Raw genomic sequence first — 14829 nt, forward strand, 5'->3', positions numbered from 1 at the left:
GTTGTTCATGCCTGCAATCCCAGCACTTTGGGAGGCCGAGGCGGGTGGATCACTTGAGGTCAGGAGTTCAAGACCAGCTTGACCAACATGGTGAAAACCCGTCTCTACTAAAAATACAAAAATTAGCTGGGCATGGTGGTGCATGCCTATAGTCCCAGCTACTTGGGAGGCTGAGGCAGGAGAATCACTTGAACCTGGGAGGCAGAGGTTGCAGTGAGTCAAGATCACGCCATTGCACTACAGCCTGGGCAACAGAGTGAGACTCCATCTCCAAAAAAAAAAAAAACCAGAAAGAAATAATGAACACACTCAACACAGCAAATCTGGTCTGTGACATGTGGTCTGTGACTTTAGATTGGGTATGGATTTGGCAGGGCGCGGTGGCTCACACCTGCAATCCCAGCACTTTGGGAGGTCGAGCCGGGTGGATCACTTGAGGTCAGGAGTTCGAGACCGGTCTGGCCAACATGGTGAAACCCCATCTCTACTAAAAATACAAAAATTAGCCGGGTGTGGTGGTGGGTGCCTGTAATCCCAGCTACTTGAGAGGCTGAGGCAGAAGAATCACTTGAACCCGGGAGTCAGAGGTTTCAGTGAGCTGTGACTGTGCCATTGCACTCCAGCCTGGGCAAAAGAGTGAAACTCTGTCTCAAAAATAAATAAATAAATAAATAAAAGATTGGGTATGGATTCTTGTGGGATGGGGATGTGTGGGTGTGTATTTGGGCCAGACCAGGCCTTGGGTGTGAGTTCTGATTGTTGGAAGCTGTCTAGGTGTGCCTTCCATGTGCATAGGGAAGTTTGGGTATGAACTGAGGTGGACAGAATTCAAGGGTCTCCAGGCATGCAGAGGGTTATCTGGTTGGATGTGGCCCCCTGGTTGTAATTCCACCAAAGGAGATCCCCAGGTTCGGGTCTTAATGTGGGTGTAGGGCAGGCCCCTAGCAACCCAGGGCAACCCAGACACCAGGCCAGTGGGGTGGTTTTCCCTTAGCTCCAGATGCGACAAGTATCCCCTACCCATCTCTTGATCCCCCTTCCCCACCCCCTATCTAGCTGATCCTGGGAGGAGTTGTCCAGTCAAGAGAACCTATCTAGACACTTCACTAGTACATAAGCCTTTATTTGGGGAGGGATGCTTGGGGAGCTGCCTCCAGCTCCTGTGCTGCACGGAGGCAGGATTTCTTAAAGCATCTTCCCTGAATGAAGAAGAGAGTGTAGACTCTCCTCTGCCAATGCTAGTTAGGTATGCCAGAGGCCAAAGCACCAAAGCTCGGTGGAGAAGGTTTGTGATGCATAGGAGGGAGGCGTTCGCATGTCTCAGGGCCACTTGTGAATGAGGGCAGGGAGGTGAGGGGGGCATGTAAGACTTGATCAAAACAGAAACCTGGACCCTGCATCATGTCCTGTGACCCGCCCTCCACTGTGGTATAACCCTGGAGCAGTCATTTTTCCTCTCTCAGCCTGTTTCCTCTCACTGGGGGAACATAGGCAGTTGTATCTGCCTGGGGTGAGCGGAAAGAGGATTACTTCTGTCCACAGGCCACCTGCCTCTACCGCTCAGGTCGAATGAGGCAGGTTGGATGCCGCCGAGTTTCCAGCAGGCTCTAGAGCTATCCTAGAATTTGGGTAAGAGGAAGACAAGGGTTCTAGTCTCAGGTTTTCCCAGGGTTTGTCCAAGGCTTGGGGCCCAGCCAGGTCCTCTCCTCTTGTAGATGGCAGGAAGAGAGTGAGACCTGGAGGGGTGGACAGGAGGGGCTGGGTTTGGGCCCACTCCCACCTGGGGAGCTGGCGACAGAGGGGGTGTGTGTGTGTGTGTGTGTGTGTGTGTGTGTGTGTGTGTGTGGGTGTGTGTGGGTGTGTGTGTGTGTGTGTGTGTGTGTGTGTGTGTGTGTGTGTGTGTGTGTGTGGCCATTGTCATTTCTCCAAGGCTAGAATGCTGGGGAAGCTGTGGGCTGGACTGGGGCCTTCGGGAGAGCAAGAGGCCCTTGAGTCCAGGATGCCTTGGTGTCTAAATTGCCCTGCTGCTCTGGAACAGACCTAGGCATTGCAGTGGGCCAGGCTGGGGCTGGGGCATGGCGATGGGGAGAGAAGCAGGAAGAGCTCCAGGGGGCAGAGGGCACCACAGTGCCTCCTCCCAGCACTGCTTCCCTGCCCCCTGGCCCCAGTGCTATTTGAAGTGAGACAGGAAGTGGGCAACAGGGTAGCTGGGCCCATCGATGCCCAGGCCCTGGCAGAGGCCCAGCAGGCGGAGGCGGGCCTCCGTGGGGCTGGGCCCGGCACAGGCCACACTGCAGTAGGGCTCCTCATACTCGCCAGGCACCAGGGCCTCCTCCAGCAGATTGAGGCGTAGCAGGCCACGGTCGTGCAGGGCCTGCAGGGTCTCACGGCTGGCGGTGGAACTCAGGGCCTGCAGGTGCTGGGACACAAGGCACATGACGCCCACCAGATGGCCACGAGCACGTGGGCGGGTGGGCAGGGCAGGACGCAGGCCGCAGGCCACCATAACAGCAGCCAGCAGCAGGTCCACGCCATAGAGCTCCAGGATCCAATCACGCAGGTAGAAGCCACCCATGCGGGGGTTGATCTCGATAAGCCGAGGCCCAGCCCCGGTCAACTTTAGCTCCACGTTGAAGACTCCATCGAGCAGCCCGCAGCCCAGGCAACAGCGGAAGGCTGCCTGAACCATCTGTGCCTCCTGCTCTGGTGCCAGCCCGGTGGGCATGCAGGCCGCCGTCTCAGTGAAGCCAGGCAGCCTCGTAGGGCCGTTGTCAGAGACAAAGGCAGCCAGCAGCCGCCCACCAAACAACACCAGGTCCACGTCGTGCTCGGTGCCCTCCACAAACTCCATCAGCAGCATGGCATTGCCCCAGCCCAGCCCAATGCCTGGGTGGTCGGCCTCACCCTGCAAGTCTCGGGTAATCCGGGAAAAGTGCTCATGGCACTGTGGCGCATCCTCTACCAGCCGCACACCCACCGCACCTGCCCCAAACTCCAGCTTCATGACACCTGGCAGGGGTACCTGGTGCACGGCCCTCTCCACATCAGCCTCGCTCTCCAGTGGGCAGCAGGGCACAGCATGGAGGGAGGGCGCAGGCCAGGGTGGGCCATGGTGGTGCAACAGGTGCAGCTGGGTGAGGCTCTTCTGCTTAGCCAGGCGCATGGCAGCTGGGGAGCTGCAGGGCAGACCTAGCTCCTGGCAGAGCAGGGCTGTGAGCACCAGGCAGTCGTCCCAGTAGGAGAAGCAGCCATCTAGCTTGAGGCCGCGAGCCCGCACCAACTCTGCCAGCAGCCGTGCGTTCTCCTCATCCCTCCGGTGCTCGGTCATGTCAAAGTGGATGAAGGTCTGTACCAACTGGGATGCAAAGTGGTTGGGGTCTGACTCCACGAGGTGCAGCTGCAGAAGCCACAGGGCGGGGCATATCCAGGTCAGCTAGTGCTGGGTGCTAGGGGGATAGGATGGGGCCTAGGATGGTCCAGGCCTTCAGGGGATACGAGTGCACAAACACTAGGTGCTCAATAAATGTGTGTTGAGGATTGACTGAATAAATGGAAGGGGCAGAAGTGGGACACCTAATACAGGCTGGAGGGGAGGGAAGGCATCCTAGAGGAGGCAATGCCTAAGCTGGGAACTGAAGAATAAGAGTCAGCTAGGTGACTACAGGAGGAAAAGGCATGATCTGGGTGGGAGGGGCTGCAGCACAGAGAAGAGGGTGTGAGACAGCGTGGTGGACTCTTTCCCACAGGCAGCCTCACTGGCCGAGGATTGCAGAGAAACTACCAGGGCTGGGGCTTGGGACAAGTGGTTTGGTCACCATTCACCCCATGTGCTCTGACACTGGGAAGTGCCTACGGAGGAATCCAGTGGGGCCCCGTGCCCCTAAAGCTTACTGCCTGCTGGGGGAACCCAGGGCAGGGCAGCCACTGAAGAGAGAGGGAGGGTGGCTCTCTGCAAAGTAACACAGCCTCAGCAGTGGAGTGACATTCCAAGTGGAGAAAACACTGAGCAAGGCTGGGGACACAGAGTTGGTGTCCCCAGGGGGTGCTGCACGGTGGGAGAGGGGAGAGGAGGCCAGTGTGCTAGATTAGGGCCAGCCTGAGATGGCCTCAGTTTTCTTATCTGTTCAATGGGGATAAGAATGTCTACTCGGCTGTGTGCTGTGGCTTACACCTGTAATCCCAGCACTTTGGGAGGCCGAAGCAGGAGGATCGCTTGAGCTCAGGAGTTCAAGACCATCCTGGGCAACAGAGCGAGATCCTGTCTCTACTAAAAATTTTAAAAATTAGCCGGGCAGGTTGGGCGCGGTGGCTCACGCCTGTAATCCCAGTTCTTTGGGAGGCCAAAGCGGGCAGATCACTTGAGGTCAGGAGTTCGAGACCAGCCTGGCCAAATGGTGAAACCCTGTCTCTACTAAAAATACAAAAATTAGCCGGGCATGTTGGCGCGCGCCTGTAATCCTAGTTACTCCGGAGGCTGAGGCACGAGAATCACTTGAACCCAGGAGGCGGAGGTTGCAATGGGCCGAGATTGCACCATTCCACTCCAGCCTGGGAGACAGAGCAAGACTCCATATTAAAAAAAAAAAAAAAAAAAAAGGCCGGGTGCGGTGGCTCACGGCTGTAATCCCAGCACTTTGGGAGGCTGAGGCGGGTGGATCACGAGGTCAGGAGATCGAGACCATCCTGGCTAACATGGTGAAACCCCATCTCTACTAAAAGTTAGCCAGGCGTGGTGGCGGGCGCCTGTAGTCCCAGCTACTCGGGAGGCTGAGGCAGGAGAATGGCGTGAACCCGGGAGGTTGCAGTGAGCCGAGATCACGCCATTGCACCCAGCCTGGGCGACAGAGCAAGACTCCGACTCCAAAAAAAAAAAAAAAAAAAAAAAAAAAAAGCTGGGAATGGTGGCACGTGCCTGTAGTCTCAGCTACTAGGGAGGCTGAGGTGGGAGAATCGCTTCAGCCCAGGAAGTCGAGGCTGCAGTGAGCTGTGATTGCACCACCGCACTCCAGTCTGGTCAACAGATTGATACCCTGTCTCAAAAAAAAAAAAATCTACCTGCCTGGCTCGCTCCAGATTCTGTAAAGTGATGCCCTGCTATGAACTTGATTCAGGATCTGTATGCAGCTCCCCAGCACCCTCTGCGGGTCCTGGGTGCCAAGTGTCAGGAATTCAACCTTGGCCCTTTCCCCAAGACAGAGCCAGGCTCCTTAGCCTGGCATTCAAGGCCCCCACTCCGGCGCTAAGGCTGTCCCTCGCCCAGCCCATCTACCCGGGCTCCTCTCCTCCTTCTATGGAGGACTCCCTGCTCTCCCCAGGGCCTCTCACTCCAGGCAGGGACAGAACTAGCGGAGTCCCCCCACCCTCGCAGGGCGGCGGACTCCGCCCCTACGCCTGGGCTTCCTTGTACCTGGCCAGGATGCCCCGCCCAAGCACCGCCCCTAGCGCGGCTGGTCCCGCCCCAAGGACGCCCCTTTGCTCCAGGCCCCGCCCCGGGGTCCCGCCTCCACCACTCGGGCCAGGACCTGGGGCCCAGCCCCGCCCCGCGCCCCGCCCACCTGGAGCCCGTAGTCGCGCGCCGCCTCCCACACGAACTTCTTGCTGACGCCGCCAGCGCCGACCACCAGTAGCTGCTTTCCCTCCATGAGGCAGCGCGCCGACCGCCGAAGCATGGTCTCCACCAGCGGCGCGGCCGCCGCCTCGTCAGCCGCCGGCCCCAGCCGCGGCGCGGCCCACAGCCCCTCGAGCGCGCCGCACGCCTCCAGGCACAGGCCGCCGTTCAGCTCCAGGGCCACTGGGGTCAGCACGCCGCCGGCAGCTGTCAGCGCGAAATCCACGCCTGCGCCGGGCGGAGGGCGCGAGCTCAGCGCGGGAGCCCCCGCCCTCCAGTCCCTGGCCCTCGGCTCCCGGCCCCGGCCGCCCTCACTCACCCAGGAAGTCCGTGTACGCCCGGCACCCGCCGCGCTGCTCGGCACTCAGGCCGGCCTCCAGAGCCAGCACGGCGGCCAGCGCGGCCTCGGCCGCCGCCTTGACGCGCTGCCGCACGGCCGCCACCTGCGCCTCCTCGCCCAGGCCGCACTGGGCCAGCGCCACCTCCAGCGTCCTCGGCAGGGAGTTGTGGTGCCGTAGAGGGCGGTCCCCGCGGCCCACGCCGCACACCACCTGGGCAGGGGGCGGCTCAGGGGGAGGCCCACACACTCCTTCCCCCCACGCACACCCCCACCTCCTTGTGCCAAGATTCAGACCAGACCCCTCACTGGACATTCAAGAAGCCCCGTCCTCCAACGTGTCTTAAATTGCACACGAGCTATCCCTGCCACTCCCCATCTGGTCCCCAGACCTCTCCAGGGATTCTACCCGGGCTTCCAGGCCCAGCTGGGGTCCCCCTGCAGGATGGCTCCTGCAACCCTGGGGGCCTGGGCCACCCTGGTGTGCCCCACCCTAGCATCTCCCTGGGGCGCACCTCTCCCTACCCCACTGGAGCTCCCTGAGGGCAGGGTCGAATCTCTCCCTCTCAGTGTAGCCTAGAGCTGGGTACTCAGGAGGGTCCGGAAGCCTTCCTGACTCTCCAGCTTAGAGGCCCCTCCTGAAGGGGTCCAGGCACTAGAGGTTTATCAGGAAGCCCTGGGTCAGCCTCTACGTGGGCAAGAGCTCTCTGGGAAGACAATTCAGCCCCCTGGGCCCTGGTACTACCCAGCGTGGAGCTGAGCACAGGGGCAGGGGCTCTTGGTGTGGGAGGGATTCTGGAAGGGTTGCAGGAGAGAGAAGACGGGTCAGACCCAGTAGTTTCCCCAGAGGCAACTACCACCCCACTAAGGATTCTGTCCTCTCTGCCCAGAGACGGCTCAGGGGCCCTTGGCAAACCACTACTGGAACCGGGCCATGCTCACCTTGCTCAGCAGTGGCCTATCACCCTGTGTCCGACACACCACAGCACAGACTCGCACGGCCAGGCTGGGGCCGGGGGAAGGACCATCTAGGGAAGACGGGGAGGTCTAAGGCCAGCACAGAGTGGCCAGAAGGCCACACCAAACTCCCATCCCTGGCCAGCCCAGGTGGCTCTCACCTGAGCAGGGCAGCTGGACAGGTGGGTACACAGCCTCCACCAGGACACTCTCCTCCTCCTCCAGCTTCTCCAGCAGCGCCAGCACTGTGTCCACCACTGCACCCAGCTCTGCCTGTGAGTGCAGACGCAATGCCTGCCGCCCCCGCCAGCGCCAGCCACTGAGCTTCACAGCCACCTGCAGCAAGGAGGGGAAAGGGGCCTCCTGGACACCACCCCAGGTACTGCAGGGTGGGGCGCTTCCACCACAGGAGCTGGTGAGTAAAAACTGAGGCAAAAGGGCAGGGGATTGCCCCAGAGATGGGGCAGGGCAGCGGCAGGGCTAAGAGGTAGGGACACCTTTCCAGCCAGACTTGGTAACCGTGCCTGGGTCCCATCCTGCTGGCATCTGTACAGACCTCAGGGTGGGCGAGAGTCTGTTACCTGCAGGATATCACCCAGGGCCTCAGAGCGCAGAAAAGCCTCCACTTCCTCTTTCACCAGCGTCTTCTGGCCCTCTTTGCCACTCAGCTCCACCAGCCGTAGCCCTGGGCTGGCATCCCCTCCCCGCAGCAGCCCCGGTGGCTTGTAGGTGAAAGCCAGGGTTGCTGGCACAGCCACACTACCCTGCTGGGCCAGCAACTGCCTTGTCAGCAGCCGGTCCTCCAGCAGCCGGGCCAGCTCAGCCGAAGCTCCTGTGGGGCAGGTCAGGTCACGGGCGAGTTCTGCTGCCTCTCGGCCCCGGCCGGGCCCCAGACCCAGGCCTGCCAGAAAGTAGGTGGCACGGCGCGGGGGGACAAAGTCATCCAGGAATGTCAGGCCCCCAGGGTGGAAGCTCACAGCCTTGGAGACTAGCAGGGCTGCCTCACCCGGCTGCCCGGGTGCTGGCACCTTCATCAGCCAAGCAGGGGACAGGCAAAGGAGCATGTTTCCTGTGGGCAGAGAAGGCAAGTGGCTGGCCAGGGAAGGCTTGATGCCCCATGCCCGGGCCCCTGGGTGGCGGAGTGGAAGCAGCTGATCCCAGAACCCATCCCCATTCGGCATGGCAGCTGCTCCAGTGGAATGCAGGCAGTTGCCAGGGTTGGCGGGTATTTTGGGATGTGGCTGGGCCAGGGCAGGGCTGCCCTTTCTGTAGAAGGGGATGGGGAAACTTGAGCACACACTCACCCGGGCTCTGGACCCCACCCTCCAGCAGCACAGGCAGAAAGGTGCTGGGGGAGCCCAGAACGCACAAGGTCACCTCCGCCCCAGGACAGCCTCGGGAAAGAGAACATGGCTGAGCTCACCAGGGGCGCCCTTGCTGGCTCTCTGCCCACCTTCCACCACCTCCACACCCGTGGCCCTACCCTGGGTCCCCGGAGTTTTCCCAGGAATCGGAAGAGATAGGAGACAGGCAGGGAGTGGAGGTGCCTGCCAGTCCTGCCCTGTGAAGCTGGTTTCCCCTTTCTGCAGCTGTTCCAGAGGTGCTGTAGGCTGGGTGACTGGAGACCTGAGTTCTAGCCTGAGCTCTGACTTTCTGTGTGACCTTGGAGGAGTCAGTGTTCCTCCAAGCCTCAGTTTCCCAGTTTGTACAATGGGACCAAGTCTGTGATTCTCAGGTATTCTACCTGTGAACCCTCTGTCCACACAAAGTCTGATACATACAACAGGCATGGAGGGGCAGAAAGGGAGGAGTCTGGGGGATCTCAGCCGCTGAGCTGCCTCCACCACAGCTCTCAAGACCTTTCTCTAGAAGCTTCAGTGCCATACAATGTGGTTTCCCAATCCCAGGGCTGGGTCTTTTTGGGGAGGGGGTGAGGGCAGGGAGCCCAATCCTTGACCTCACTGGTGCCAGATGCCCTTGCAAACAATGTCTGCCTACCCTAGGCCAACTGGCTGTGCCTTCCCTGCCTTCAGATCGAACCAGGGGAAGGGGCCGACCTTGACAGGGATGAGAAAGCAGACTGGGCTGAGGGCCCCTCCCTGCCCCCAGAGGTGCCCCCCTCCAGGGAGCCCTTGGGCACCTGTGCGGGGCACCTGGCTGCGGTCCTGGGTCTCCGGAAGGCCAGCTTGCTGCAGACAGCTCTGCAGGAGGCTGTAGTAGTAGACAGTCCAAGCCCGGGCCTCGGCCCCCTCGGGGGATCCCTTGCAGTCCAGGCCCACGTCCTGGCGCCAGGAGCCAGGGAAGCAGCCTGTGGGCGGCAGGCCAGAGCCCCCTCCCCAGGGGCCCTCTTCCTCCAGGTCCTTGGAGCCCAGTGGGCAATCCCACTCAGGACCCGATGGATCCAGGGAGAGCTGAGAGGGCAGAAGTGGTGGGTCTTGGGCAGGGAGGGCCAGTGGGCACATTAAGTCACCCAAGGGTGTAAGCCCCCCACTCTCCCAGCCTGGGCTATGTTCAGGACTGACACCATCCCGGGGACTAGGAGAGGAAAGGCTTGTGTTGGGGGGTGAAGGCTTGTTAATGGGAACGCAACCGTGGGAGTGCTTTGTAAACTGTTCTGTGTGGTGTCCCTGGGGGGATGGCGGGAAGCAATGTCCTGCCGGCCAGCCCCTCCCGCCCCCGCCAAGCTGGGCTCCGCCTTAGCTTGCTTCACAGCAGCAGAGTTTTCTGCTTGTTTTGTTCATGGAGGCAACCCCAGCACCTAAAGCGTGCCTGGCACACAGCCACTTCTCAGTAAGTGTTTGCTGACTGAAGAGTAGATGAATGAACGAACCCAGCCATCACTCTGGGGTGGCTTATTTCTCTCTTATGACCCGGCATGGAGTATGCTGACACCTAAATGTGATTCCACTGTCATCCCCACGTAGGTCTTGAAGCCCTACTGTGTGCCCAGCCCTGGGCTAGACATTAGGAGGCTAGACAGTATCCCCTCTGCAGATATTTTGAGTCATGGAAATGCTTTCTTTGGATGAAACCTAACGGCCCTCCCCTCTCTGAGGCTGGCACCCCCCCATGTGGGGCTGCTGGGAGGCTTCCTGTGAATGGAATTCTTGTTCTTTGCAGTCCCCAGGCCTGGACAGGCCTGGCAGCTGGGTCTGTCCTCCAGGGGACAGGCTCGGCCACCTTGAGCAAGTCGTGAGGTCTCTTTGGGCCTTGTTGCCTGGTGCCTGCCCTCTCCCATCCCCTGGGGGCTGATGAGGCTGGGACGAAGAGAATCTCTTGGTTGTTGGGAGATGGTGTGCTGTGGCCCAGACGGCAGAGGACTGGGCCTCACGCCTGGGCTCGAATCCGTTTGCCAGGGCCAGAGCCTCTGTGCCGTCTCCTAGAAGGTGAGCTCCCTGAGGGGCCATGGAATGAATGAATGTCACAGGGCACTGAGAGTGCCCACCTCCCAGGACACAGCCGCAGGGTGGGGGTGGGGGAGCTGGTCATGGGTCTAAGCTGTCTGCAGGGGGCAACTCCCAGGCTTAGGTCCTGGGTGCTGCCTGCTGTCCTCTGGGCCCACTCTCTGCCCAGGGAGTTGGGCCTTGGGGAGGGACCACAGGAGACTCACCATCTCGTGGGTGGAGTGGCTGAGAGACTGATGGCAGAGACAGAGGGACAGAGAGACGAAGGAGTCAGGGCAGCCAAGTCCCTGCCTGGCCTTCCAGCCCCTAGACTTTGGGAGTGGAGAGGTGGCCGACACCTGTCCCTGCAGAGAGAGGCCAAGGCCGCCCCACCCCCACCCCGAAGATGGGGAGGGATTTCTGCTGCCCAGACGGAGTGGCTCCTGCCCCAGGAAGGCTCACAGGTCCTTCCTGCCCTGGTGTCCCGGCTCGGCTCTGCCCCTTCAGCGCGGGGGGGTTGGGGGGCTCCGTGTCCCGGGGGATGGGGGGCGTAGCGTCGAGGGTCCCGCCGCGGGGCGCGGGCGCCCGGGGTCCTCGTCCCCGCGACTCCTGCCCCGGCCGCCCCCCTCCCTGGCTCTCCCCGGGGCGGGGCCGGAGCCGGGGTACCTGGCGGCGGCAGCGGCTCGGCGGGCGTGACAGGCGGACTCGGACCGGGCGGGATGCAGCGGCGGCGGCGGCGGCGGTGGCAGTGGCACAGCGCCCGGCCCAAGCGGCGCCGCTTTATATAGAAACGCCTGGGGCATGCCCAGTGCCCAGCGGGGGCGGCGCGGGGCGGACGGACCGACAGGGACCGATAGGGACCCGCCGGGGACGCGCCCCCCGCGCCCATCAGCCACGAAAACGTCCCAGACCTGGGGGCGTGGGGCGGGACACGGACCCAGCAGGAGGAAGGCACGGAGGAGGCAGGGAGAGATGGGGGTCTTCAGAGACACAGAGGAAGTCCCGACAGAGGGCCAGGTGCAGATGGACAGGGACTGTCGTCGAGGGTCACAGACGTAGGGCTGCTATGAAGAAAGAGGGAGGCCCACCATGGAGAAGAGATGGAAAGGAGGGGCAGGGAGAGCCGGAGCGAGCAGAGACTGCTCGTAGGGCCCGTCCTTAGGGATGGGGTGCCTGGGAGAGCAGCCTGGGTGCACACAGCCCTGAGCCCTACCTCTGGATGGAGGCTGGAGGTCCCAGCCCTGCAGCTTTCTGTCCCAGCTGCCAGCGCTCTGCCCTATTGCACATTCTCCCAGAGAGGCCCTCCTGGGCCAGGGTCTCCACACATCTGTGCAGCCCCCTCCTCACTTCTGGACCCAGTGGACTTGCACACAGGGGCCAGGACGTCTATAAGATCCAGCCTCTCCTGGTGTGGTGGCTACCTATAATCCCAGCACTTTGAGAGCCTGAGGCAGGAGGATTGCTTGAACCCAGGAGTTTGTGACCAGCCTGGGCAACATAGCAAAACCCTGACTCTACAAAAAAAAAAAATTTAAACTAGCTGGTTGAGGTGGTGTGGGCCTGTAATCCCAGTTACTTGGGAGGCTGAGGTGGGAAGATCACCTGAGCCCCAGGGGTCGAGACTGCAGTGAGTCCTGGTTGTGCCACTGCACTCCAGCCTGGGCAATACAGTGAGAGCCTATCTCTCTCGCTCCCTTTTTTTTTTTTTTTTTTTTTTTTTTTTTGAGACAGAGTCACTGTGTCGCCCAGGCTGGAGTGCAGTGGTGTGATCTCAGCTCACTGCAACCTCTACCTCCCAGGCTCGAGTGATTCTCCTGCCTCAGCCTCCTGAGTAGCTGGGGTTACAGGCACACGCCACCACGCCTGGCTAATTTTTGTGTGTTTAGTAGAGACGGGGTTTCGCCATGTTGGCCAGGCTTGTCTTGAACTCCTGACCTCAGGTGCTCCTCCTGCCTCAGCCTCCCAATGTCCTGAGAATACAGGTGTAAGCCACTGTGCCCAGCGGAGACCCTATCTCTTTTTTTTTTTTTTTTTTTTTGATCCTATCCCTTTTTTTTTTTTTTTAAAGACAGTCTCACTCTGTCACCAGGCTGGAGTGCAATGGCACAATCTTGGCTCACTGCAACCTCCGCCTCCCCAGGTCCAGTGATTCTCCTGCCTCAGCCTCCCAAGTAGCTGGGACTACATGTGCGAGCCACCATGCCCAGCTACTTTTGTTTTGTTTTGTTTTTTTTTTTTGAGATGGAGTTTCGCTCTTGTTGCCCAGGCTGGAGTAGCTGGGATTATAGGCATGCGCCACCATGACCGGCTAATTTTGTATTTTTAGTAGAGACAGGGTTTCTCCATGTTGGTCAGGCTGGTCTGAAACCCCGACCTCAGGTGATCTGCCCGCCTCAGCCTCCCAAAGTATTAGGATTACAGGCGTGAGCCACCGCGCCCAGCCCACCCAGCTAATTTTTGTATTTTTAGTGGAGATGGGGTTTCGTCATGTTGGCCAGGATGGTGTCAATCTCCTGACCTCGTGATCTGCTCACCTTGGCCTCCCAAAGTGCTGGGATTACAGGTGTGAGGCACTGCACCTGGCCACCCTATCTCTTTAAAAAAAAAAAAAAGAAAAGAAAAGAAAGGAAAAGAAATCTGCTCTGCCCAGGTCAGCTTCACACCCGAAGTTGAAGCTACAATCTCCCCAAGACACACATACTCACACCCAGGTGTACCCGCTCAACCACAGAAGCATACCCCAGGAGACCTGGGTCGCAGCCACAATTCACCCACAGAAGCACAACCAGAGATTCACGCCCTCTCCTGGAGTGTGTCCCACCAGTGGGTTTCAATCCTAGCTCTGGCTGTGGGACCTGGGCCCCTCCCCTTTGTGATCTGAAGCTTACTCTCCCCAGCCTAGAATGGGGCTGGTTTCCCTCTCCTAGGCAGGGCAGCCTATGGCTCTAACTCCTCCCTCTCACAGTCCCCAGTCAGCCCCTCTCCCTGCCTGTCTCAGAACTGGACACATATTGAGCCCTGGCTGTCCTTGAGAGCTTCCTGGCCTGGGGGAGAGTACTGAGGGGCCCACACATGTCAGGGACAGAGATGACAGCTGTTGGACCCTTTCTGCAGCTATATACAGGGCAGTCTGTGCAGACCCATCCTTGTCTACCACTGGAGGGGGTCAGCAGAGAGGGGAAATGGCTTCTCCAGGATGCCCAGTCCAGCCCACATTCCCCACACAACTTCCAGGCCCACGTGCAGCTCTCCCTACAGCTGGCCCAGGCTCCAGGAATGAGGAACCAGCTCCATTCTAGGCTGGGGAGAGTGAGCTTCAGATCACTAAGGGGAGGGGCCCAGGTCCCACAGCCACCCCAGGAGACCCAATCGCTTGCTGCCTGGGTGGCCTGAGAGCCCATGGGGTCCCACTGTGGGGCTTGAGCGTGATCCAAAGAGCATGAGCTTTGACGTTTAACAATATTTAGCAAGCTCTGCAGCCCTGGGGACTCAGTTTTCTCATCTTCAAATGGGGATACAGTGCACACTCAGCCCAGGCTTAACACTCCACATGCAAGGGGGCAATTATGAGACTGAAGGAGGTCGTGTGACTTGCCCAAGGTCACACAGCTGGTGAGACGCAGAGCCAGGATCTTCTGCCAGAATGCGTGCATGCCCACTCCTAGGCCCCCCTGTCTGGTCCTTGGCTGCTCTGGCTCTTGCCTTGTGGATACAGGGAGGAAAATCAGAGTTGGGCAGCTGCAGCCCAAGCTCAGGATCCTGGGACTTGGGGCAGGCAGGTGGGCGGGGTGGTTCTGCTCTGCCCCTGCCAGGAAAGCCTGGACATCACCTGAGGCTAGGTAGGGGTGGGGTGAGGAGAGGCAGTGCTTTGGCTGCTGTCCAGCTGGACTGAACAGTCATCATCATCATCATCATCATGAGCTGGTAGAGCCCTCTTGAGGCTGGGGTGGGGGCTATTATAATCCCATCATCTGCAGGAGAATACCGAGGCTCAGAGAAGGAGAAAGGGCCTTTCCCATGCAGGGGAGTCCAAGTCTAACCCCTCTGGGAGCCTGGAACAGTGTGGGAATTCAGGGAACCTCAAGTGGGTGGCAGGGCAAGATGGAGACTATGGGTCCCCTCCCGATCTATGGCAGGCACCCCTTTGCCCCCCTCCACTCCTTTGCATGCCCCCACTCGTGTCCACTCTGCATGCTGCACTCTGAGGCAGGCTGACAGACATCCCAGGGGCCCTACCAGCTTCAGTCCCCACATACTGAGTCCTCTCAGATGCATCATTTCCCTTCTCTGAGCCCCTTTCCAGGCAGATCTGTAGGGACTTTCTAGGTTCACTGAGCGTGTTTGTGTAGGTTGCTCACTGCACAAAGGCACCTGGGAGAGAGATCACGCCCCACTCTGCTACACCGTGCACTCTGGTGAGGCTGCATGTTGCCTGGAGGAGAGACATCTTTCCCTAGCTGGCAAAAAGGTGCTGTGGGGGCCGGTGCAGCCCTGCGGAGGAGAGCCTGTGAGAATGCATGTGTGTGAGGGTTCACACCGGGAGG

At 60.0% G+C, this 14829-nt stretch overlaps 1 protein-coding gene across 3 annotated transcripts; it reads right to left on the reverse strand.

The window, feature by feature from the left end:
- Positions 1-1102: 1102 nt before the first annotated feature.
- Positions 1103-11041, reverse strand: CARNS1 (carnosine synthase 1). Of its 3 annotated transcripts, none has more exons than XM_054437381.2 (9): positions 10952-11041; positions 9043-9313; positions 8207-8296; positions 7484-7971; positions 7064-7238; positions 6888-6973; positions 5928-6159; positions 5556-5836; positions 1103-3397 (listed from the first exon to the last, which is right to left on the reverse strand). In XM_054437381.2, the coding sequence occupies exons 4-9, from the start codon at positions 7964-7966 to the stop codon at positions 2171-2173; spliced, it is 2484 nt and encodes an 827-aa protein (XP_054293356.2). In that variant the 5' UTR covers positions 7967-7971; positions 8207-8296; positions 9043-9313; positions 10952-11041; the 3' UTR covers positions 1103-2170. The 3 variants fall into 3 exon arrangements, with proteins under 3 accessions (XP_054293356.2, XP_054293355.2, XP_063527738.1); XM_054437380.2 differs by lacking the exon at positions 10952-11041 and adding an exon at positions 10513-10752; XM_063671668.1 differs by lacking the exon at positions 10952-11041 and having other exon boundaries at positions 9043-9804.
- Positions 11042-14829: the final 3788 nt, after the last annotated feature.

This window comes from Pongo pygmaeus, chromosome 9 (assembly GCF_028885625.2).
Source record: "Pongo pygmaeus isolate AG05252 chromosome 9, NHGRI_mPonPyg2-v2.0_pri, whole genome shotgun sequence".
Classification (NCBI taxonomy): Eukaryota; Metazoa; Chordata; class Mammalia; order Primates; family Hominidae; genus Pongo; species Pongo pygmaeus.

Coding starts and splice junctions, on each gene's coding strand:
- CARNS1 (XM_063671668.1), bottom strand. CDS start 9,364: ATGTGCCCACTGGCCCTCCCTGCCCAAGACCCACCACTTCTGCCCTCT. Junction 6,974..7,063: donor TGTCCAGCTGCCCTGCTCAG/GTGAGAGCCACC, acceptor CGTCTTCCCTAG/ATGGTCCTTCCCCCGGCCCC. Junction 5,837..5,927: donor GGCGTACACGGACTTCCTGG/GTGAGTGAGGGC, acceptor CGCCCGGCGCAG/GCGTGGATTTCGCGCTGACA.